Raw genomic sequence first — 25,958 nt, forward strand, 5'->3', positions numbered from 1 at the left:
CAAGCATGAAAATGGCCATAAAACGTTGATGATGATGACAGACACATGCACAGCTCTCACTGGTCTGGAAAGTTTTCCAGACTTCATACTATTCTATACTTTTCCATACTTTTCCTAGAGCCAGTGCTCTTGACTCTCACTTACTTTCAAGCACTATTTGATAATTCTTGGTATCCGTTTTATTCAGATAGCAACAGATAAAAATAAATCAATGTAGAAATGAAATCTTTATTTTATTTTACATGTCAAAATTTTAAGAATGTTACTATTTACAAAATGTAATGGCAGATACATTTCAGTTTTAATTTTATTTATAATGAATTTACTAGTCCTAAACACACAAATAATGATTTAAAATAGAATCAAAAGATATTTCACATCCATTCCTATGAAGGATGAAACAGGTACCTACATACATTAACAAAGTACAGTACAGTCAAGTACAGCACTTAAGAAATATTCATTAAAATACCTTACTGATACAAGAAAAACTTAAAACAATGCCAAAACAATAATTTACTCTCAAAATTATAAATAAATCACAATCAAGGAACACTAACTCCTTACATATTTAAATTTATTTGTAATGTCTCATTTGCCTCCTCATAAACAGGACTTCTCCCTAGAACAAATATGTTCATGAAACTGAGCCACACACATATCAACCTTCTCATTTTCAGGCAGCCAGCTGTCAAACTATTGTCTAAGTCATCTACTTCCAGTCTTCAGAAAAAATAGTTACTAGCCATCTGTTTCAAAATTAAATGAAAAGATTGCATGTGGGGATAATCCTAAATTAAATATTTAAGTATGTGAAGAAAAACACAAAAAACAGTCATCTTATGGGCATGTAAAAAATAATTATTCCCCAGGAAAACAGAAAAGTCCTGAGTAAAATATGAAAAAGTATATCCGTGAAAGTAATGACATCTTTACGTGCTAACGAAAATCTTTGTTGCAGTTAACGTAAAGATTCAACGTGATGAGGAGGAGGAAGAGCGTGAATATCTCCTGCGTCTGGGAGGAGTTCTTGAGCGTGAACGAGGTGATCTTCGTCGGGGTGGTGAACGGCGTCTCATAGGTGGTGGTGATCGGCGGCGCATCCTGTAATAAAGTGATAAAAAATAATATACAAATCAGACAGTGTAGATTAGCAGTACCTGGCAGCCCAGCTAAGTGATTTTTCATGTCCTTGTGGCCGGCACTAGCCTGGGAAAAGTACCGAGTACCGTATACAGTATGCTACATATAATCTACTCAGCCAGATATAATTTTTCTTTTAATATAATTATGTAATTTAAAGATAATATTTTTTAAACAGGAATTAGCCCACCTGGGCACAGGTCACTGACCCACATCAGGGCCGGGGAATGTAGTAGTAGTAGTAGTAGTAATAATAATTATACAGTAATCCTCGGTTAACAAGTTACCTCCCATAAGATTCTTAACTTCGGTTAACGAGCAATCCCTCGGTTAATGAGTTTCTTACGAGCCGACCTCAACAAGTTTTCGCTTGCACTTGGCGGTCAACCAGCTGTAGTATTAGTCCGCCAATACAGTAATCGGTTCTAGGGCTTAAATTCCTTACTATTTTAGTAAATATCAAGAAGTTTATACTATTCAATAATTTTAAAAGTTTAATATTAATTTTTTTAGTCATTTTAACAATTATTGAACATAATTGAAGGTAAAGTGACTAGTTTTATGCGCGCCATCCAGCCTCTTAACACAGCAAACAAGCGCTAGTCTCTCTCTGTTTTCAGTGGAGGTAACATCTTGCTTGAGACTCTCTTCAACTAAACGCTTTTTTCTGTGTTTCCAAGCAAATTATTGGTCATTTTGAAATCTATTTTACATATTGACAATATATAGCGCAGTGCAGTGTTATTTTAAAGAAAATATTCTTTATTTACAGCAAGTTTATACCTAAAAGATCACGTGTTGACATTGTTTGAATCCAGCATGGGGCCTAAGAGATCAAGAAAAGCGATTTCAATCCAAACCAAGCAAGAAATTATAAGAAAACATGAACAAGGCATTAGAACAAATGCACTATGCAAAGAATATGGCATGTCGACATCAACTGTGTCGAGAATTCTTGCACAGAAAGAGAAATTTAAAGAAGTGAAAGTGAGAGACAAATCTACCAGTGTTTAAAAGTAGATCCCTAATTGCAGAAACTGAGAGGTTACTTCTCATCTGGATTAGGGAAAAGCAGATGAAAGGTGGTTCAGTTTCTACTGAATTCATTTGTGAAAGAGCCAGGGAGATATACGAATATTTAAAGACAGATCAACCTGGTTCTTCAGGCACAGAATTTGAAGATTTTCGGGCCAGCAAAGGCTGGTTTGAAAAATTTAAGAAAAGAAGTGACATTTTCAGTGTTGTTTGGCATGGTGAAGCTGCTAGTGCTGATAAGGAAAGTGATGACAATATGTCAACTAAAGAGTTCTAGATGTGATTTACCACTGGGAGAAGTTGAGGGAACTGGCTTCAAAGCACCCAGATGTGGAAAAAACTGAACTAACTTTGTGTCATGTTGAGGACTCAATGGTCTCCTTCTTTAAACATAAGTTAATGGTGAGGAGGAGAGATGCCCCACAGACCACAATTGACACTTTCTTCAGTAAAAGGCTGAGGGAACAAGATGCTATCCCTCTGCCTTCCACTTCAAGAAGGAGGGAGGATGTTCATGGTGGAGAATCTGTCAGTCCAGAGGTTCCTGACATTTTCATGGAAGGTGACCCACCTTCCAAGAAGCAGTAAAATGCTTCTCCTCCACCTCCACTTCCTTCTCTTCTCCCTTCTCCTCCACCTCCCACTTCAAATTCACATCATCATCATCATCCAGGAGCCTTCTACATACACACCTCAAAGTAAGTGTCCATTTCTAAAATTTTTGTTGAATTTAGGCAATTTTCGGTGAGCTGGAACCAATTACCCAAAAACCCATTGAAACAATGGTTTCGGTTAACGAGATTTTCGGTTAACGAGCAACCTGCTGGAACGGATTGTGCTCGTTAGCCGAGGGACCACTGTAATAATAATAATAATAATAATAACACTAATAATAATAATTCATTGTAAATAAAATTTATAAAAAAAAAAAATGATAATAATAATAATTATGAACCATAAAGAAATACAAAAATGAAAAATTATCAAAAGTGAGAAACAATATACTGTTTGTATGTTGTGTTGTCAATCGTAAGAGATACAATTGAGACCCTACAATTGTGTGTAAATGAGGCAGAAAGTCAGATCAGCAACCTGGGACTTGGTCACAATTTTTGTGATGCCATATGGCAGCAGGGTCTACCATTAAACAACATATTATGCTTCCAATATCTTCCTAGGCGGTAGTACCTCCCTGTTTGGTAGCTGCCTACTGTATTTAAGTTAAAAATGATTCTCGACGTTCACTATAAATATTGTAAACAAACTATGAAGCTTAATCTTCAGAAATTTATTCCATAATGTGAAAGGTGAGTTGCCAACAAAGGACTAAGGTCCACATCACCATTATTTCTGAAAATTTGGAGAGCAAATACTGATAATCATATTTGTCCAAGATCTTATTGCATTACACTTATGTAACAACTTTCATTGAAATTCATATAATTTTTTCTAGATCATCATATTCGCAGGGATACACACACACACACAAGCAGATAAATGAATATATGGGTACTTACATATTGTACCGCGGTGGTGAGCGCCCCCAACGAGGTGGAGGACCTCGCCGAGGGGGCATGGGGAGTGGAGAGCGTCGCCGTGGAGGCAACTGGCGTGGTATTAACACTGGAGCAGCTGTGATCTCTTGACCATCTATCTGACCACCATCCATGTGCTTCATGGCATTCTCTGCATCCTCTGGTTTCTCAAAGTCAATATATCCATAACCACGGTTCAGTGAAGAATTGTTACGCCTGAAAAATAAGACATAAATAATAAGTATTGTACCTGCATGCTACCATTCACATTGTCTAATTATATAACTCTTTCAAAATTTAAGAATACAGAATAATAGTCTTATTTAATTTTACACACATTACATGTGAGTAAATAAAGAAAAGTTGGACAATCAGGCAACTGGCTTATTGACTGTGTGTAGTGGTGTGAGTGACAAGATACTTGTCTTCACATTGTGCTTGTAGATGAATGATGATACAGTAGAATGTCAATTTAAAGGGATTCAATTTAAAATTGTTGATTTAAAGCAACACCCACAATTAAAGACAATGTATTAATTTTAAGTGAATCTTTCCTATTTTATGCGAGTCAATCAGGCGCATCATATGGAAATACACACTATTAAAGTTTCTTACCAAATGTTTACCGCCAGACACGTCTCTGGGCACATTACAAGGCTGGCCGCCACCCTCCCACATCCTCAGTTCTCGCACTGATGCTCTAGTGAACGGACATACTGTGTGACACTATCTCCTTCTATCACGTGTATCAACCATCGGCACTATGTCCAAGAGGCCAGCTACTACATCATTAACTACCCCAAAAACCAAGAAATCAAGGCAAGCAATTACACGGGAGCAGAAAATCAAGGTGCTGGAATTACTGCAGTGAGAAAATGGTGCTTCAAGTGTGGGGTGCCAATTTGGACAGTGAAGTGGATGATGGGCTGGTCAAGTTGGGGTCTGCATCTTCAGAGGATGAACTGCCTAACTAAAGTTGAGTGAAAATCTCTTTTTGACAGCATAAAGTAATTAAAAAATAAGTTGAGAGGAAAGTGAAAGTGATAGGTGAGTCAGACAAGAGGTGGGTGGTGTGCGGCGCCAGTGTGACCACACTCTCACATCAGCTGATTGCTAGTAAACAGACCATTTCGCATCCTGCAATTTTAACTGTGTTGATTTATGAGTGTTTGTTTTAGCATAATACTTCAAAATACAATGTTTTGTTTATTCTAGGAGATGGGCTGAGGTGCATCTGGGTAGACTCTCAGTCTTTTTAGTATTTTGTGATTCTCTCAAGTACCAAACAAAATTATTCCATTGAAACAACACTTCGATTTAGCGTGAATTCGGTTAAACGCGACCTCTCTTGGAAAGTATCTCGTGTTATATCGACGTTCTACTGTATGCAGGGTTTTGCTCACACAGTATATTAAAGCAAGGAAAAAAAAAGGAGCTGCAAGTAACTGTAATGGCAATTCATAAGAATAAATCTTAAATATTGTCACAGTACAACCAAGAAAAACTTACATGTCATACATTGGGAGATCAACACTTTTGACTGATCCATACACAGCAAAAATTTCATGAAGATGGTCCCTATTAATGTTACGAGTCAGACGACCAACGTGGATTCTTGTGGGTCTTGGTGTGGGAGAGCGAGGCTTTCTCCGTGGACGAGGGGATCCAGACCTGTGAGAATAAAACCATTAATTTCCTTTTAACTTTACCAGGACATTCTCCACTGAATTAAAACTAATATGATGTTGACAACTGTGGTAAAGCATTGAAGTAGCTGATCCAATTAAGTTTACAAAACAATTATAGAACTACAGTATCATATTTATGGAGCACACTTCTTTCCTCTGCCACCATAGTAGGACTCAAAGAGCATCCATGGCAGTAAACACCTGAATCTGTAGAATATTTATCATGACTGCTCTTCACAATACAGGGGGTCCCCGACATATGAACGCCCGCCAATACGAACGGGGGTTAAACTTGGAATTTACAGTATTTTATTAACCTGATTTTTTTTACTTTCATTTACTGTATTTTGTGATTCTTTTTCTTCTTTTGTTGTAAATTGAGTGATTTTTGCATGTGTATATATATATATATATATATATATATATATATATATATATATATATATATATATATATATATATATATATATATATATATATATATATATATATATATACACACACACACACACACACACAGTATTACCCCGCTTTACACGGTTTCACTTTCCGCGATTTCTCATTTACGCGGTACCTTGCCAGACCGGACTTTCACTTTCCGCGGTGCATCTACTCATATACACGGTGAAGTATAATATTTATTTTTTTTATTTAGCTCATAAAATTCATACAAATTACCCGGCCAGAATATAATTTACATTGCTGGAATTCTTACAATATGATGATCATTTTGAATATAAATATCATAGATTTTGCATTAGACATACAGATTTTAGATCTAATGTAATAATTTGGTTTACACAAAGCAAATATTTTATCGTTTGTGCAAAATATATGAAGTTTACATTCAAAATATTCCCTGACCTGCAAGGAATCCAGAAATGTCAATTATATTATCCTAACTTTAGTCTGAGGTATTATTTATTACTAAACGTTAAAATCTAGTGTTTTCACCCAAACATTTCTCAGAAAGGTAGGAACTAGTGAGCTGGGAAGAGGGGGGGGGATATGAGTCCATTATTTGAATGGACATTAGCCTGGCAATTGTATTTCTCTTAAATATTAATTGTGTGCCTGTACCATAATAAAATTAAGATGTTATTTTTACTACAACATAGGTATTGTGTCGGAAAAAGTGGAGTTTGGGGATCGGGCCAGTCTCTATTGGAATTAATCCCATATGTTCTGTTGTTCACTTTAAGCGGTTTTCACTTTCCGCGGTACCCCGTGGGTTCAATTGACCGCGTAAATCGGGGTACTACTGTATATATATATATGTGTGTGTGTGTGTGTGTGTTTTGTGTGTGTTGACACACACACAAAACACACACAAATCAATAGTACTGGGAAAATCCTCTCACAAATAATCAGAAACAAATGTATATTAAAAATGAGTCTTCCCTCAAGTCTACTCTGTGCTTTATTAATAACAAAGCACGGAGTAGACTTGAGGGTAGACTCAACATTATTAATATACATTTGCTTCTGATTATATGTGAGAGGATTTTCTCATTATTATTGATTTGTATGTGTTTTGTGTGTAGTGTCTACACACAGAAACACCCACAAATATACAAAACAGGTAAAGGAAATTAGGTACTCTCTCTCTCGAACAAATGTCTCCCTGTCCCAGCTGTGAAAATGACAGCAACTTTTAAACTATCCACAGACATCCTTGGGTACATCAAGAGTGCCATCTGTGAATGACAGAGGACCGCCAAATAAAAATCCGCGAATTTTCCGGGCGTAATGTACTGTTATAATGCCATAGTTTATGTATAACAAACTATTGCAATATACTGAATGTATAGCAAACATTCCTTTAAACTGTTTTGCTTTAATTTTACTTGATGTATTCCTAATAATTATGACTTAGTAATCAAGTGGGATCTGACTGGCCTGCACAAATCAGCAGAATATGGACTAACTAAAACACCTGCTCATTTCAATAACATTTCTTCAAGAGTCAGCAGTTTATATAATTTGAAAACATTCAGTCATCATCTTGAATAAATTTATAACTCCTAGTAACACTTAAAATCTTTAACTTGTTGAAGCTGAAAATAATAATCGTAAAAAATAAAATCCTTGAGAAATAGTTAAAGGAGCCACCTGATGGTCTGTATCACAACTGTGACTCAAGGCTCTTACATTTGAGTGTATCATAAGTGTTACATTCCACAGGTTATATTTAATTTCATATACAAAGATAAACAGGATATAAATAAATAAGATGATGAACTCCAAAAGTTGATGGCATATGAAAAAAGAGGTTATCTAAACATAAACCCTGTTTGATGTCAACACAAGCTATTGGTTAAACCCTGCACAGTCAGGGTTGGGGTAGAGAAGATCCCCCCCAGAGAAAATAAAAGTAAAAAACAAAATACTGTATAAGGAAGACAGAAGCAGGATCAAAGCATGGTCTGTGGTCAAGCTATGCTGAACGGGAGCTGGAAAAAAAGGCAAAATTTTTTTTTTAATTTTGCCATTTGCTAATTATCACAAAGAAACAACAACAAGCAAGTGTACTGGAGAAATTAAACACCATTGCTAATTTGAAGGTGGGAAAAGTCACTGCTCATAAAAAAAACAAAAAAAAAACAGCACTTATTCGAATTGCAAAGCTGTCCACTAACTTCTGTCTTTTCACTTTTGTGGCCGAGTGCGAGGACAACTGGCTAGATGTTGATATAGGTGCAGTTGAGGAGCAGCTGTTAATCACTTACATCACTGGCCCTGCAGCATCTTGGTGCTGTCTCACAGTCCCAGCCTACAGTCACAAGAGATGTGGCTGATTCAAGGAAATGCAAATCCTTGCTTGTTCATGCAATAGGTACAGTGGTCCCTCGGTTAACGAGCACAATCCGTTCTAGAAGGTTGCTCGTTAACCGAAACCATTGTTTCAATGGGCTTTTGGGCAATTGGTTCCAGCTCACCGAAAATTGCCTTAATTCAACAAAAAAGGTAGGAAAGTACACTTACTTTGAGGTGTGTATGTAGAAGGCTCCTGGATGATGATGATGATGGGAATTAGAATGGGGGTGGAGGAGAAGGGAGAAGAGAAGGCATTGGGGTGGAAGAGAAGTCACTCCATGGCGCCATTTCACCCATAAATTTTTAGTTCTCTTGGTGTAATTCAAGATTATTTTCTTTAAATCAACACTGCACTGCATTATATATTGTCAATATGTAAAATAAATTTCAAAATGACCAATAATTTGCTTGGAAACACAGAAAAAAGCGTTCAGTTGAAGAGAGTCTCAAGCACGATGTTACCTCCACTGAAAAGACACAAAGACTGACGGCTGTATGCTGTGATGGCAGGCTGGATGGCGCACCACAAACTAGTCACTTTACCTTCAATTATGTTCAATAATTGTTAAAATGAGTAAAAAATTTAATATTAAACTTTTATATGATTGAATAGTATAAACTTCTTGATATTTACTAAAAAGGTAAGGAATTTAAGCCCTAGAACCGAATACTATATTGGCGGACTACGGTAATACTACAGCTGAAGGACCGCCAAATGCAAGCTAAAACATGTGGAGGTTGGCTCGCAAGAAACTCGTTAATCGAGGGATTGCTCGTAAACCGAAGATAAGAATCTTATGGAAGGTAACTCGTTAACCGAGGCGCTCATTAACCGAGGGACCACTGTACTTCACTTCCTAGTATTTCTACATCTTCACCAGCCTTTTCTCTGTTGTGTCCGTTTCTCTTTCAACATTTGCCGAGATGTGCAGTGATTCGTTAAATGTTTCAACTGCAGTAATTGATAAATTGCAGTATTTACAGGCCACCCTGATTTCATAGTTTTCTACCAATCTACTTCATCCCACTCGGGGGACCTTTTCTCCCACTTCCAGAAGGCATTTCACAAAATTTATTATCTGAAGTGCTGAGTGCTTCCCTCCTCCACCGAGTCAGTTAATAACACTCATCAGGCCAGCCATACTGTACATGTGGTCACCATGACTAGAATGTGTATTATTCCCGTCCATGTTCTCCGGAGGATGGTCCCAATCTATTATGTGGGCGTAATTTTCCAGAGAACAGTTGTTATAAGGTACTTGTAAGGGTTGTTAGAGAAAAAAATAAAAATAAAATAAAATAAAATGAACCCAATTTTTTTTCCAGTCCTGCTCTGAAAGCTGATCAACCCGATTAAGGTGGTTGGGATCGATTGGTGACCAAGACGACCGCCATTAATTAGGTGCATTGTTGGGGACAGTAATCTATGTGAGGGCTTGTATGCTACTGAAATACCTAAAATCCATAATATATAGCAACTACACTACAGTAGATGAGAGAGAGAGAGAAAGACTAACCTGGAACGAGACTTTGAGGGCTTTTTAGGCTTTGTTTTTTTCTCGTGACTTTGGCTTCGGCTCTTATCCGGTCCAGCCTTAAATGTAGATCTGTAAAGACGGGAAAAGAAAAAAATATAAACTGAAAACTTTTCACAATGGTGACTTACCCTTCCTGTAAAAGAGCAGGTGTTAGAGCAAAAATATATAAACCATTTACTAACTGTACGTAAGAAATTTATACAAAAAGAATCACAGGTTTTTGCTTACACATCAACCAATCACACACGTCACATGCATGTTTCATGGAAAGACAATCTCCAATCACTTGAGGCTTTCTCCTATACAGTATAATGAAGGTAAGCAAGATACTTGTAATGCACTGCTAAGTTTACAGACAATAAAGTTGAAAACCATCAACAAACACTACTGTAGAAGTGTTCTGTACTGTAAACAATATCTAACATCCAGACATAAACAGTCTAAGCTACAAGTTGAATCAAATTTAGAATATACAGTGAGTTACCTGAAGAGCAAAATGGTTTTGAAGAGGGAAAGGGAACTAAAGCTACAGGGTGTCCATAAATGATTACACTAAAAGCACTATGCTCTCTTGCTTTAATCAGGGTAATCCATTGGACACCCTGTATATTTTTTTGAGAATTTTGAGTGAAAGGGCTTTAAAAGTCCAAAGAAATTTGTATATCTGCTTTGATAAGGAAAAGCACAATAAACAAACAGATATTTTGGAAAAAATAGGCATTAACGACGGAGATATTATAATTTTAACCCAATAACTGCGACACACATTCGTGAATCATAAACGAAGGAGTGCGATATACATTCTGGAATTCATAGAGTTTTGAATGCAGCGAGCAAAAAAATTTATATCTCGCTGGATCAAGTATGGGATGTTTACACTCGCCAGTTTCTTGAGTCCCACGACTGAGACAAATATTTTCTCTATCCTCCATTTAAGAACCCTTAGGAAATCTCATGTTGATGTTGTATATACAGTACAAGTGCTCCTCTACTTACGAACGAGTTACGTTCCTGAGGCTTGTTTGTAAGTCCAACTTTACTCTTGTATAGTAAATACCAAACATATTGTAAAAAATGAAAAGATTATGGATATTTAGTACAGCTATACCCTTTAATACAGTCTTAAAACCTGGCTCACTCTTCTCCCCTTAGGTAATGTTTGTTCTATCTGGAATTTCCTTCAAAATAATCCAGTCTCATCCACATTAAACACCTGTTCTGGCAGGTAACCCCCTCAGTGATGATGTTTGTATCTCTGAGAGTTTGTAAGTTGAACATTCTTAAGTAGAGGAGCACCTGTTTATTTAAAATTACGAATGAAATCGTATGTGTTACCATAAGATATATATACTGTACCAACTTATAGCTAAAACATTGAGAGTGATGTTGAAAGCCTCAACTATATTTACTTTTAGTGAACTTGTCAAATAAGTCAAATGTTGGGGTGAACAATAGAGATGAGAGCCCCTTTTCTGCCCTATGAGAGACTGGAGGCCAAATTAAGGTAAGTAAGATTCTCACATTTGGTTTCCACATCAATATATGTTTTTTGCGCACCAGGGGGGGAGGGGGTTGATTGGAGAGTCACTCTACTGCAGTTATCGGGTTAAAGAATCTTTACTGGCAACAGGAGGCTGCAGTGTTAGTAAATAATGAACTCACTACAGGTACTCCTCAACTTACGACTGCCGCAGTCATACAATTTTTTTCTTCAAATTACGTATTTCCAAGTCCCAACGTTAGTGATCGCATTTTTGACTTACGGCCAATTCGACTTACGACCTGGTCGTCGGTCCCTAACCCCGTCGTAAGTCGGGGAATGACTGTACCGTAGTTGGTTCACAGTTAGACAGGGAGTAAGACAAGGCTGTGTTCTGTCTCCAACATTGTATAATATATATTAATAAGTCTTAATAAAAGAAGTTGTGAGTGACAATGAAGGAATAAAAGATAATGGTAAAGTAATATCCAATATACGCTATGTTGATGATACTGGTCTTATCACAGATAGTGAAGAGGCATTATAAAAACTGGTTAACAGAATAATGGTAAAAGGTGAAAATTATTGTTTAAGAGTTACTGCTGTAATGACTAAAGTTATGGTTCTTTCAAAATTGGAAACAAATCCTAAGATAAAATTTATGGTAGACAACAGGGAACTTAAACAGGTGGAAAATGTTTGTGTATTTTGAAAATAACATTAGCTGTGATGGAAGAAGTGCAAAGGAAATCATAAAAAAAATAGGTCAAGCAAAATACCATTTAATTATCTCAAAGGGGAACATTAACTTCAATTTCAGAAAAAGGCTGCTGAAAGGCTACACTGTATGCAGAGCATGCAGTTCAAGATAGCACAATTGATTTATCGTAATTCGCACCAAAGGAAAAATACCGTACCGTAATTTCATACCGTATCGTACTGCATGCTCTGACTGTATGTGGCAAGGACTGATGTATGGGTCAGAAAGAGGTTGGAGGCCTTTGAAGTGTGGTGTTATGGGCAAATGTTAAGAATAAGTTACACTGACAGGAAAACAAATGAATAAGTAATAAGATTAGCAAAAACTTCAAGAGAAATACTTGAAACGTACAGAAAAAGATGGGAGAATAATAACATAAAAATTAATGGACAAATATGAGGGTAGGAGAGCCAAGGGAAGGCAGAGACTGGGATGGATGGATGAAATTAAAAACTGGATCCCCAAAGAGATACAAGACCTTAGGGCTCGTTTACACCAACAGTCTCGGAGCATGTTTTCGAAGCCGTGCTCGGGCAGTGATCGTGTAGACGGCAACACTGAACCACCAACCCTTCCCGGGCAGTTACGTGTGGGAGCCTAACAGTTGCGTGGTCACCTACGTGGGTCCCTGCCACTTATAGCTCACGCTGTATTTCATCAAAGATTTGGTTATAAGTACCACAAGACTTGTTCCTTAACCAGTTTTTCACCACACAGTCCGTTTTATTGTTTTTTTCTTCAGTATCATCCCGGCGGCCAAAACACACAACAGTGCGGCCGTCCTTCGCCGACTCGTCTGTCTGGGAGCCACGAACCTCTTGCCCAGCAGTCTGCCACACACTGACCGGTAACGACGGTGTGGCAGTTCCGTGTAAACGCGCCGTCCACTAAACAGTGGTCGGTACCCTGCTCCGACCCCATGCTTCGCCACTGATCCGAGGCGTGCGCGACCACCATACGTGGTAACTGATCGTGTAAACGAGCCCTCGGAGGATTTGTAAAAAAAGCCCGAGAACAGTTAGAGTGAAGGACTTGTTACGAACCACGTCATCAATTGTCATGATCTACCTACCCAGCACTACGAACCACGCCATCTATTGTCCTGATCTACCTACCCAGCACCACGAGCAACGCCATCTAGGGACGAAACCCGAGTATGACTACTCTTAGTTACCACTCCGGGGTTTCCCTTCTCCATATCCTGGTTGTTGCGTCACCTCCTCAAAGTCTTCTTCGTCAGCTCCAGTTCGAGGAGAGTTCAGTTCACTCTGGGAAGTGACCACAGGATCACCTATCCTGGAAACCTACGGCACGGTGACTACCTACCGTCTTCTACAATACTCAGCCTTACTCGTCGGCCATCTCAGCTCCGCACTTAAGTATTTGTTATCTCATATTGCCTCCCACCTCCACCTTGCTTCACGATTATTGTATGTTGTATAAATATGTATATACTGTTAATGTTTAGGTTAAGTATGGTTAAGGGTAAATTATAGAAAGCTGAATATTTTGTTAAGGAATTTATGGTACTTTATTATACACAACACAAACTCGCATCCTTTGTCTACCCTTTTATAGTCCGATTGTCTTTGTTTTTTTATTGTTGTTGCCTGTTGGGATCTGGGTAGACTTTTAACTATATTCTAAATCCCCAACTCGTAACAGACTGTTGTCACCAACCCTCAGATATGAGGACGACACTCTGATTGATCGATCTCTGAGTCATACTCCAGTGTTTTCAAAGAAGCTGTCATTTATGAGCCCATCTTAATATTGACATCTTTCACGCTGTCTCAATTATTTCCACAACCCAAAATAATACACTACTGAAGAAATACTATATGAAAATGATTTAATAAAATTTTTTCAGATTTTTTAAAGACATTTCATATTTGCTTAACATTTCTCCAATTTTGAAAATATTTCTTTCCTTCATTTGGCAGGACCACTGGGAACCCTACATGGTGCTGACTACAGAGATGCACACAACACTCACCTTGAATCATCCTTCTTGTCTTTGTCCTTCTCCTTTTCCCTATATAATAAAAACAAGATATGTGTTAAAACACTTCAAGTAAACCAAATACAATATAACAGTTGTACATGACAACAATTATTGGTTGTTTTTCCCAGCTGAGAAAATATGCCTCACCCCCTCCTCAAGAGTTACAGATGAGCGACTGTTTCAAACCTGTCCAATTTCGTACTGAAGCAATGATGCATTTCTAAATGAGTTTATTCATAATCGTTGGGTTGACCGTTTCTGGCGAGAAAGATATTTAGCTAAATTTTATAAAGATACATGCATGAAGCTGTTCGCAGTCATATTTTCTGCTTCTGCTGACGGCCATGTAAGTATTTCAATGTGATTCTGATATTTTAAAATGTTAGTTTTTGCATTATGTAGTGTAACTGATACGTAATTTGTCTTAGTATGCCTTATTGTGGGTAAAAATAAGTAAATATTAATGTATCCTCCAAAAGCGTGAATTTGCCACCAGTTAATATTCATGTATTATACATCTGATAAACTTCCTACTTACTTATGATTGAAATAATGAATGAAAGTATTTTATAAAATTTAGCTAAATATCTTTCTCGCCAGAAACGGTCATCCCAACGATTATGAGTAAACTCATTTAGAAATGCATCATTACTTCAGGATGAAATCGGACAAGTTTGAAACAACCAATCAGCTGTAACTCTTGCTGAGGGGGCGGGGCATATTTTCTCACCTGGGAAAAAACGCACTATACAGTGGGGTATGCTATAACGAACGGATCCTACTACTAATGTTCCTATAATGAACGGTTTTACCTATAAAATTGAGAATGCTATAACGAACGAAACTCCTACGACGAACATTATTTAAATTTTTTTTACTAATTTATTGTTTTTTATTACAAGTATTAATGATATTCTTTATTTCAGGGGTTTAGATGCATATTTATGCACTTTTTTACAATTTTTACAATTTTATATTATATTTTCAGTGTTAAGTGGTTGTATTTGGGGGCCTGGAACGGATTAATCCTATAACGAACGAATGCTATAACGAACAAGGTTCTAGAACCAATTAGATTTGTTATAGCATACCCCACTGTAGTTGTTTTATAAAAAGCAAGAATTCAACACATGCATTCAGGTAGACTATAGTATATATCACTCTGGACTTCTTGTACAACTATTTCAGGAGAAGGGGACAAGCAGGCTCAATCTGTGGTGTAAATACTGGTAGCAGTGTTCAATCAATTTTATATAGCACGAGTCACTGTTACTCATACAGGTACAATATTTATTGTGCAAAAGACAAAAGAGATGCAAATGAACACAGGAACATGGTTAAGTCAGTACAGGTACTTGATCAGGTACTACATTGGATCTACATTTATTTACCCATCACAATATAGTACAGTAGTACAAAAAGGTTTGAAATGAGAGGGAACTCGTTATAATCTGGGAGCCAGTGATCTGAAAATTGAGTTAGGTTGCACCCCCAACTATATTCGACATAAATTTCTCTAAAACTAACACCTTTTATGACTAAAATGAGCCTGGGTATCACTTTGTAGTTTCATAGACTGAAGTTTTGTGACCATTTACCAAATATGAAAATTTCCACCATGTGTGATAAAAAAAGGTACTTGTTATAACTTCCTTAGATCAGTCACTATTATTTTACCTTGACTGCCCACACAGTACAGTACTATCCGTGTTACAAAATAATTTATTTACTAAGTTCCAAAAATCCAGCAGCTGTCAACAGTATCAGGACAACTGCCCCCACAGGACATTGTGACTTGGGCAACTGCCCCCCATTGCCAGTGAATCTGTACTGACATTTACTCAACCCAAAGACCATTCTCATCAAAATTGAACAAGCTGCCAGGAGTGCCATTGAAGAGGTCTTCCCTAACACAGCTGTCAAGGAATATTTCTACCACTTATCACAAAACATATATCGCAAGGTACAATCTGAGGGATTACATGGAATATGAAGTTGATGCTGACTTTGCCCCAAAATTTTAAATGTTACCAGTTCTGGCCTTCATCCCACAAGATGAAATGGTTGACACATTTGAGATGCTGCAAGAGAATATGCCACCCGAAGCTGATCCTGTCACACACCAATTCAAAGATACATACATTGGCAGACAACGTCAATATGACAGATGAGCTCCACGTTTCCCTGTCAGCAAGTAGAATATGTATGATCATGTTGCCGAAGACTTACCTCACACCTACAATGCCTTAGAAGGATGGCATAACCATGTGCTAGCAAACATAACTTCATTCCATCCAAATATTATTAAGTTTCTTGAAGTGTTGAAGAGGGAGCAGGCTGGAGAGCCAGCACCACTAAAACAGAAACGTTATCAAGATTCGACAGCCAGAATAGCAACCGCCACACAAGACTTTGAGAACTGCCATGTGTTGGACTCTGAGCAGACTTGCCAACTCGTCTTGACCGAATGTCGCTATATAAGGTGATAATTTCTTATGTATACCTCCAGTGTACCAATGTTTCTTATGACATGCTCAGGCAACTCATAGTTATGACAGCATTTTCCAAGTTGCTATAGGCCATATTTAATGGTTAAGATTGCTTTCACAGTTACAACACTCATTCTGTTACGAAGCTTTGACTTTATGAAGTTCATCTGACTGAACACTGGTGGAATGTGATAGTGACAGCACAGTTAGAGCTAGGTCAGAAAGATCACTATAAGGATTTTCTCTTGTGGCATCTTGATACTCAGCGACCTCTACCCTAAGTTGTTGTGTGTCTGAGTCTTGTTTTCACACTGTGATGCAATTTCCTCCATTGAAAGTCTATGAGTGTGAGAGTAGTGTCATCAGTCACAAACATTTTTTCCAGGTCCAGAATCCCTGGTTTTATTGGTTGCAGACAATTACTTGAACTTAGTGATGACATTGACATTACCTGTTTATTTACCATGAAACAGGAACCCAGTCCTCACTTTAACTAACAAACATATATTCTCAACCTTTAGTCTGAGAAGTAACAGCTGATTATAACACACACATAAGTTTGAAGGCCTATACACCTTCTTTATACATCACTGCTGAAACTGAACTATGAACTTACTTTGGCTTGTTTTCCTTATCTCTAGATCTTGATCTTGACGATGAAGAAGATGACGATGATGACGAGGAACGAGAGGACGAGCTGCTGCTTGACGAGCTGTCCGAACTACCCGAAGATCCCGAAGAACTTCTGGATGAACTGTCCAAATAGAACAGAAATAATTTGAACTTGGTCAGTAAAATAATAAGCTTGCTACACACCTATAATGAGATAACTAATTATTGGTTTTCCTTACTAGAGCCATTTCCTTTATTATAAGCTTAATGTGGTTATTCCTCGTGTTGTCACCCAATAGACACCTTTGGTATATCACATCCAGGTAGTTAATTTGGATACATCGATTAACGGACAAGTCTAAGTATGCCAAAAAATTAAACAAAGTGGTTATTTGACCAGGATTCCCGGACAAATAACCATCAACGATAATTTATGAGAACATTGCTACCACAAGTTGTTGTTCGATTTTGTTAATTTGTTCCACAAATGTTCTTATCACTATAGTAAGCACAAGGTGTATTTCAAGAGGCATCAACTTTTAATTTTTTTAGTTTTGACTTTTTACAATCATAAATCGCTTGCAGTGGGCAGGGTATAATGGACGAGGGAAATCTCTTGGTAAAACACGGTGAAAACCTGATCATATGGCACTAAAATGATGTGTCTATATGCTCAGTACACGAAGAAACTAATTATTTGCCAAAAATACTCCTCCAAAAAAGCTGCCGAGTCACCGCATGTCGTCTGTTTGTTTACAACTCACATCCACAAAAAACGTAAAATTACACTAAAACACTTCAAAAAGTTGCTTTCATTGGAGCCAGATATCAAAATTGTATTTTCTATTTAATATGGAGGGGGGGGGGGGTCTGCTGCCCGGCTAGGAAGGTAGGTAAAGTTAAGTAAGTTTCTTTGATTGGTTAGGTCAGATTTATTAGGTTCTAGGGTAAATATTCGTTCATTGGCTGCTGTCAGGTTTTAGTATGAGAATGGGTTTTCTTTGACGTTTTTTTGGTGTTTTACTCAAATCTGACCTCAATTTCTTGTGCAAATTAGCGTTTTTTGCAAAAAATTATAAATTTTCATTTTTAACAAACAGAAAATTTGCAAAAAAATGGAGGTAAAATTTGAGTAAAACACCAAAAAAAAAAAAAAAATCTATTCTCATACCAAAAGTACCAACCAACCTAACCTAACCTAGAAGGAGGATGAGGAACAGAGGAGACAAGTGACTCTTAAGTGAGGAGTATAACCTCGGGTAAACATGGCAGGAACCTGCGGACAGCCAATATTAACCGGTTCTAGTAAATGTTGCCTCTTTAAAATACTTACTATAATGATAAGAACATCTGTGGAAAAAATGAACCAAATCCACCAGCTCCTGCTGGTGGTAGCGGTGTTCTCATACATCACCGCATCAGCTGCTTGACCGGGATCCACAAGGATTGTGTATGAAAATACTACGATTTTAATGGGATTCTGGACAGGATGGCTGTGGGCATTACACCATTATTTAAATGTTGAACGCTCTATCACTACCTTCTTTAATCGTTTCTGGTACTCCGAGAAGTCCCACTTCTCTCATAAACACATATAATGTACGTTATGTTAGATTAGATGGATACGCCCCATTTCGTCACCAACCTGGTTTGTCACCAATATCAAATACGTTTCGTCACCACTAACGGTCTGGTGATGAAACAGTCGCTGGTATAAGTGACAAATTGTACGTTATTATTTTACAAGAATATAAATTCCACTTGTTTACAGATGTCACATGAGTCCAGCATTTGAAGAACTACAAGAAAAAGCACAACAGTAAGAACTCGTCAAGACACTCACTGATTATACGAGCCAAACATGGCTTATCAACAATGTCTGGTCAGTAGGTAATTGGTGTGGTTTCCGACGTCTGGTTAGAACAAATAACGATGTTGAGGGCTGGCACCAGAGCATAAACCACCGAGCAGCAAAGAACAATCTCACTCTATACCTCCTTGTCCCTCTTCTTCACACAGAAGCCTCAATGGTTCCTCCAATCTTAAGTTCTTTGTCATCCTCCTCTGAATACTTTCTAAGAAACTGACCTATCCTACAGCAGGGTGGCAAAAACTGAACCACGTAATCCAAGTGAGGTCTGTGCAAAAAATACATTTCAGGTAGAAGACCTACCGGTAAGTGTGAACAACAGAGCCTGAATAAGACTCATTAAACCACAGGAGTCCTCCACCCAGTAAGGCCACATTAGTGTGGTGCCTCAGGATAAAACTTGCCTTCTACTTGAGCTGCTGTCACTGCTGGATGACTTTTTACGAGGCTTCTTTTCCTTGTCACGAGATTTCCTCTCTTTTTCTGATCCAGTTGAGGATGCTGAACGACTTCGGCTTCTACTGAGAACCCTGTAAGTGTACAAACATTGATGAGCATCATAAAATTAAAAGATATCCTTGATGATGGCTACCAAAGTTGAGGCGTCAGCCTAATCTTCATAGGCTTTAACACTTACATATCCTCTTTTGTGTTTACTTAAGCTCCATTATATATCATTTGACTTATATCTTACATTTTTCTAAAAAATAAACGAACTTTAAGTGAAGATGACGTAAATATAACTAGATATAACTTACATTTTCAACCAGCTACATAGACGCCGGGTTTGTTTACAAACGTTCACTTTCGTATGAAGTAAATAACTAAATTTATAATTTCTACAAGTATTTCACAAAATTAATAAAGAAAAATACATACAAATAAATTTAAATACATAAAATAAAACAAATTTAATGATAATATTTGGTATACTCTAGTTTTTTTAAGTCTTTAAAGCACCAGATTTTAGGTTTTAGCTTCATTGTTATTTTCTTATAGAAAATGAAAAATATTTTATGAGGGTAACTGCAATGAAATGTAGACACATTACTCTGTCCTTGAAAGTTACAGTGTTTAATCTTCACTTTTTACTTTTATCCTCTTCACCACTGATCAGCTCGTTAGCAGCTTGGGCGATCGGTTACGTCTCTGTTACGCACTGTTGGCAATGGCAAGTACTGGGCATGCACTGGCTCCTGAATGTATCTGAACCGGCTCCAGTGCTTATCCAGTCTGGTTTTTGAAAGAGCTCACACTCAGTGCCGTCACAACCCTTTGGAGGGCAGTGTATTCTTTAGGTGTCTTATTCTGGCTAACACCAGATGATCTTTCTCAGATGAGAGAAACCACATCCCATAAAGGGTTAAGTTATTTTATCCTCTTTCCACTGATTGGCCAATTAACTGCTTGTCAGCGCCAATGTTGGTGGCACTGCAATAAGGCGCGTATCTCTCACTAACATGTCATAGGTTTGGGTCCTATTTGGCCTGAGACACATAGGAAGTGTGTTCTCCCGTATGACTATCAAACATCACGAGTTTCCTCCGGGTACTCTTGCACACTCTTGTACTATCCACCCGGACAGCGAGTAAGCTGATAAGTGGTGAAGTGATAAATATGTCTTGTCTTAAATGAACTCGCACTCGATGCCGTCTGCCGTCACAACACAGGCAGATTGCTCCAAGAGTTCACAATTCTCTCTTAAAAAAGGTTTACCCTGACAATTTTCTGAGCTTGGGGCTTCTTCAACCTGAAACTGTGCCCTCCAGTGTGGCAGACATCCGCTATTTCCAGATATGAATGTGAGGGCGCGGGTTCCCTCTCTATCTCTACACCACCCTCATCTTACTTACTTCTCTTAGTCTTACTCTTACTCAGTTCCGTCACCTATTCTTTTGGTAGCATGGTCGATGGTTTAGGCTCATGAGTATGGTAATTCTGGTGTCAAGTCACTTGGATGGAAATAAAGGTAAAATACTGTGGGAGAAAGGAATACACCTAAAGTACTCTAAAAACAAGTTTATTAATATGCAATCAATGGGGAAAGATATTGTATTAATCATATAACTACCAGGCTCAACTCCTGGGCTTAGTGCAAACTCAGTTCCTACTCAACATACTCGTTGATAATTAAACTAGCATATACAGGGGTCCACTACCCAACATGGGATAATTATTTCCATCTAATTATCCCTAACATACATGTCACAACCCTCTCTGTGGACATATACTTCCAAGGAGCAACCCAGGGTAGAACACTGGGGCTCACGACCGTTGTTATTGTGGGGTAGCCAGACACATGGCGGGTCTGGGGTCTGGCCCAACGAAGCCGTGGGGCACATTAATCAGGCCGCATCGGTGCCATCGTTTCATATATGATCCCTGCTGGTTATTTACTACATCCGGGGCCGTTGTTGAATGGTTGCAAGAATCACAATGGGATCTGGAGAAACATTGTAGCAGCGTCAGGGAAGGCTTTCCCTGTGATGCTCACGGGTATAAATACCCCTGAGTTGCCAGTGATCGCTACTCACGCAATGACGATAATTACAAACAAACTAACTGTTACTCATTCAAAGATGACCCTCAGTTGACAAAGGTCTGGCGAATTACTTGAGTTGATTTACACAGACTAATTCAAGATTGAGCTTCCCAGGAGAAAGTGGAATAAACATGCATTGACAACTGTCTTCACAAAGGCGGGACTCTGGGAGGGAACACAAGTGTAGCTTGTATGGGGAAAAAACACGTCTTCTCAAGGGTCGCTAACTCACTCATGTTTTGCGGGCGTGGAGTTTAATAAGAATCATTAGTTAAATAGATCAGCAGTCAACGTGACCATGACATGAACACGCAATACAATAACCTTTAAAGAGCGCAACGGGGGATGGACCGTCTACGTATCAGAACGCCCTTCTTATAAGACCTACTAACTTGATTAACCTTCTTCTCATAATGATCAGAGAACTTCAGCTCGTTGTCAACATACACACCCAGGTCCTTTTCTATTTGGGTCCTGTTAATGCTGTTTCTTCGTCACAAGAGTCCCGGACCTGATATGGTGCATCCCAGAGTACTAAGAGAGTTGTGCAATGAGCTTGCTGAGCCCCTGAAGATCCTGTTCTGTAAATGCCTGGATGAGCAAAAGGTCCCCAGTGACTGGAAAATGGCTTATGTGAGTCCTATATTCAAGTAGGGAGATCTTCACTACACTAATAACTATAGACAGGTGAGCCTGATCAGCATAGTATGCTTTTTTATTTTTTTTTTTTTTTTATGGGCACAGGTCACTGACCCACATTTTGGAGATGGGAAAAATAAATACTCTACTCCTTATGATAGCTGCTAAATTGATGTTCCTTAATATTATGGTGTTGGTTAAAGAGCACTTGCCATATTTTTCCAAGAACATGAGCTACCTCATAAGATTTAGGAGTACAGTAGTGAGAAAGATTTAGGAGTAATGGGTGAGAAAGATTTAGGAGTAATGATAACTAGGAATCTTAAGCCAAGTAAACAATGTGTATTTGCTCGAAGCAAAGCTAATAAAGTACTTGGGTTCAAACAAAGGAGTGTTAGTTGCAAGACTGGAGAGGTCATCCTAAAACTATATCTTGCGCTTGTGAGACCTCACTTGGATTACGCAGTCTCTGTACTCAAGGTAACTAATGACCGGGATTAATCTTGTCATTTTCCTCTGAATTCTTTCTACGGATTCTATATCCATTCTGTAGTACGGTGACCTGAACTGAACTGTGTAATCCAAGTGAGGTCTCACAAGCGCACGATATAGTTTTAGGATGACCTCTCTAGTCTCGTAACTAACACTCCTTTGTATGAACCCAAGTAATTTGTTAGCCTTGTTTCGAGCAAATATACATTGCTGACTTGGTTTAAGATTCCTACTTATCATTACTCCTAAATCTTTCTCACAGTCGGGTTTCTCTATCGCAGCGTTGTTCCTCCGATATCTGGTTTCTCTGTTTACATCTCCGAGACTAAGCACTTTACATTTGTCCACATTAAATTTCATCTGCCATTTTTCAGACCATGTGAATTTTTTTTAGATCTTCCTGTAGTATCCTCGTCAGATACCCTACTGGCCAATACTTTATAATAATCTCGGAGGTAAACTACCACGCTTTATTCTACTTCCTATATCCTTCATTTAATTCTCCCCATATTTTCAAAGTTCTGGAGAGCTTAACATTGCAGTCCAGTAACAGATAATTTCTACGTTATTCTGATACTTGTAAGAATTTTACTCATTATACCAACACTTTATGGGGAATCATACTTTGTTATAAAACAGTTGTATTTATGTTTGGTTAAATGTTGCTCTTAATGCTTAAACTGGTACTCGGAGTACAGCGACACAGAAGATATTAATTTGTCCATTTGTCGTAAAAACTGATAGCATTTTCTGATAGCATCTCGGTGACAAGGTTATTAATACCATTGTTAAGAAGTCATCTGGCTTGCAGTATTAAATATGTAGCAGAGATGAACAGTTTTCAGACAAGTGAACGTGAGGACGTACAGTACACTGGAACACCTACATCTGCTGCTGTAATGTCAGGGACTTAAAGCTCAGGGTTCGGGATTCAATCCAACCGCAGGAATTATTCCGTGGAAACCGTATTGAATTTCCGAGCCAGACTTCATTGGACCATTTGAACGTCCGTGAGACTTAAGGTTCGATTTATCCTCTGGTGCCAGCTGAATTATCTCCCATTTCCCTTTGCCAGGCTAATGGAGCACAAGACCCTGGACAACACCCTATTACCACACCCGGTGATGGTTACAGCACCATGGAGAGTCTCACAAGTATGATAACACTAAACGAAAAATGGAAATAGTCTATAGATCAGGATCAAAATCATCATAGTTCCTGGGAAGGGTAGGGGGCCACATCCCCTCCTGCAGTCGGGTTGGAGGGATGGCTGATAAAATCATCCGGTAAACAATTCGCGTAATTCAGATTTTTCCCCTAACAGTACATGGTATCGACAATATATATATATATATATATATATATATATATATATATATATATATATATATATATATATATATATATATATATATATATATATATATATATATATATATATATATATATATATATATATATATATATATATATATATATATATATATATATATATATATATATATATATATATATATATATATATATATATATATATATGGATAATGTTTAGTTTAACTTTTCGTTCTCTGTATAAACATGGTCTCCAAACCAATAAAATTAACACTTTTTAGAAACCCATTATAGCCCATGATCCGATTTTAGGACCGTTGAGCCAACCCAGCTTCCATGGCTGCGTAAACCTTCATTAGATGGGCAGGTCAAGGACCGCCACATCACTCAGCTACAGCTGAAGATGAGTACAGAGGCCCGCAGCACTACGAGTATGTGGACGCTCATCTAACAGTTGGGCCTAAAGTAAACAGTGATTTAAAGCGAGATTTGGCATTGGAAACCAAGATCGTCACTGATAAGGCTGATGAAACCGTTACCAGCTCAATACTGTACGAGCAAACTAAAGTTCAACTCCACATGTTCAAAGGCAGCCTCCCTCAATGAAGCAATGGAGGCGTACCGTGGCATGGATACAACACGTAAGCCAATGTTAAGTTGTGAGTATGAGCCAAGCTTTTCTGCTTTACGCCGCCTGAAAACATGGCTGAGATCTATATCTACGCAGAGGTGTCTGAATCACATCGCCATATGCCATATTCACAAGAAAGAACTAGATAATATGGATGTACAGAAGCTGGCCTCAGAATTTACGGGCTTACCAGCTCAAAGGAGTTCTGTGTTTGGGAATGAGCAGGATGGGTAATAAATGCGACTGCCGGAGCCTATTCTACGGGTAGGGTAGGGGGTGGTTATCTTATTGTCCTCTTCTCATTTCATTGTGTTATTATTCCATTTTATTCCCTCTATACTTGAAGAAATGTTTTATATTTACAGACATATACATTTATCATAAATGTTTATAGAAATGCACTATTGCAAAACATTTCAGCTTGTCTTTGGTGATCACAAGTAATATACTGTACTGTAAATATTGGAAGTCATCCTGAACAGTTACAAAAGATTTACTCCGTAGAGACTCGGCAAATGTTATTTTTAGGATATTTAAACTACGGTATAATTATGACTCTTACAATTGGCCGCAATTTTTGTTCACGACATCATTATATTTGTAATTTTCCAACAAACAGTACATCACAATTCACTAAAGTGTCATTGAAGTCTTAAACAATTTGAATGTTTGTAATTATGTATTTTGTAATTAGTTGGTTCATGACTTGTGTGAGAATTCTATTGAAAACTAATTATGAGGATGTCCAGGTTAAGTAAACCGCTAACATTTTATTGTTCTTGTGCAGCTAAACTACTGTAGGTGTTCTAGAGACTATTGAAGAGAAAAAAATAAGGTTGTTTCTTATCTTTATATCGACCCCAGGAATTGTATTTACTCGTTACCTTTATCACCACATACCGCTTAGAATCAGTCATGTCAAATTAAACACTCTTAAGTTAACCTAAACCTCCCAGGTACCGTTCGGATGTTTAATTATCAAGTGAAATATGTTGGGGTACCCAGGATCAGGTGTAGTTGATCCAAGAGTTATTCACTACCGAAGATTCTTCCCGTTGGCCTGTGTGATCCTACGTGTTTATGTACTCTGGTTGATCCTACATGACCAAAATGACCTGGGAATTCCTTTTGACCTGATTGGTTGACCTAGGTGGGTGATCTTACTTAAGATGGGTAGATAATCTTATTTGACTTAGTTGACCTAGAATGCCTCACTCGACCTTACCACTTTCACCTCGCTGAAATCTCGGGAGTTGAGAAGCTTCCAGAGCGAGACGCGAGAAACACAGGCAAGCAATCAATCAGTCAAGATGTCTTGTTCTTGTTTGAGGGTTGGCGTCCACCGCCCGC

At 38.0% G+C, this 25,958-nt stretch overlaps 1 protein-coding gene across 1 annotated transcript; it reads right to left on the reverse strand.

The window, feature by feature from the left end:
- Positions 1-214: 214 nt before the first annotated feature.
- Positions 215-19,776, reverse strand: LOC121869173 (RNA-binding protein with serine-rich domain 1-like). Its single transcript, XM_042370386.1, has 8 exons — positions 19,731-19,776; positions 19,377-19,502; positions 17,107-17,244; positions 13,993-14,031; positions 9,736-9,825; positions 5,223-5,384; positions 3,696-3,929; positions 215-1,104 (listed from the first exon to the last, which is right to left on the reverse strand). Coding segments are annotated over exons 1-8 (921 nt in total). The 5' UTR covers positions 19,733-19,776; the 3' UTR covers positions 215-974.
- Between the last annotated feature and the right edge of the window lie 6,182 nt (positions 19,777-25,958).

Source organism: Homarus americanus, unplaced genomic scaffold, assembly GCF_018991925.1.
Source record: "Homarus americanus isolate GMGI-L3 unplaced genomic scaffold, GMGI_Hamer_2.0 scaffold25467, whole genome shotgun sequence".
NCBI lineage: Eukaryota > Metazoa > Arthropoda > Malacostraca > Decapoda > Nephropidae > Homarus > Homarus americanus.

Bases quoted from the DNA above. Each gene is read 5' to 3' on its own strand.
- LOC121869173 (XM_042370386.1), bottom strand. The intron at 17,245-19,376 runs GCAAGTTTTATC...CTATTTGGACAG, and splicing joins GACAGCAGCTCAAGTAGAAG to TTCATCCAGAAGTTCTTCGG. The intron at 3,930-5,222 runs GTAAGTTTTTCT...CTTATTTTTCAG, and splicing joins GATCTCCCAATGTATGACAT to GCGTAACAATTCTTCACTGA.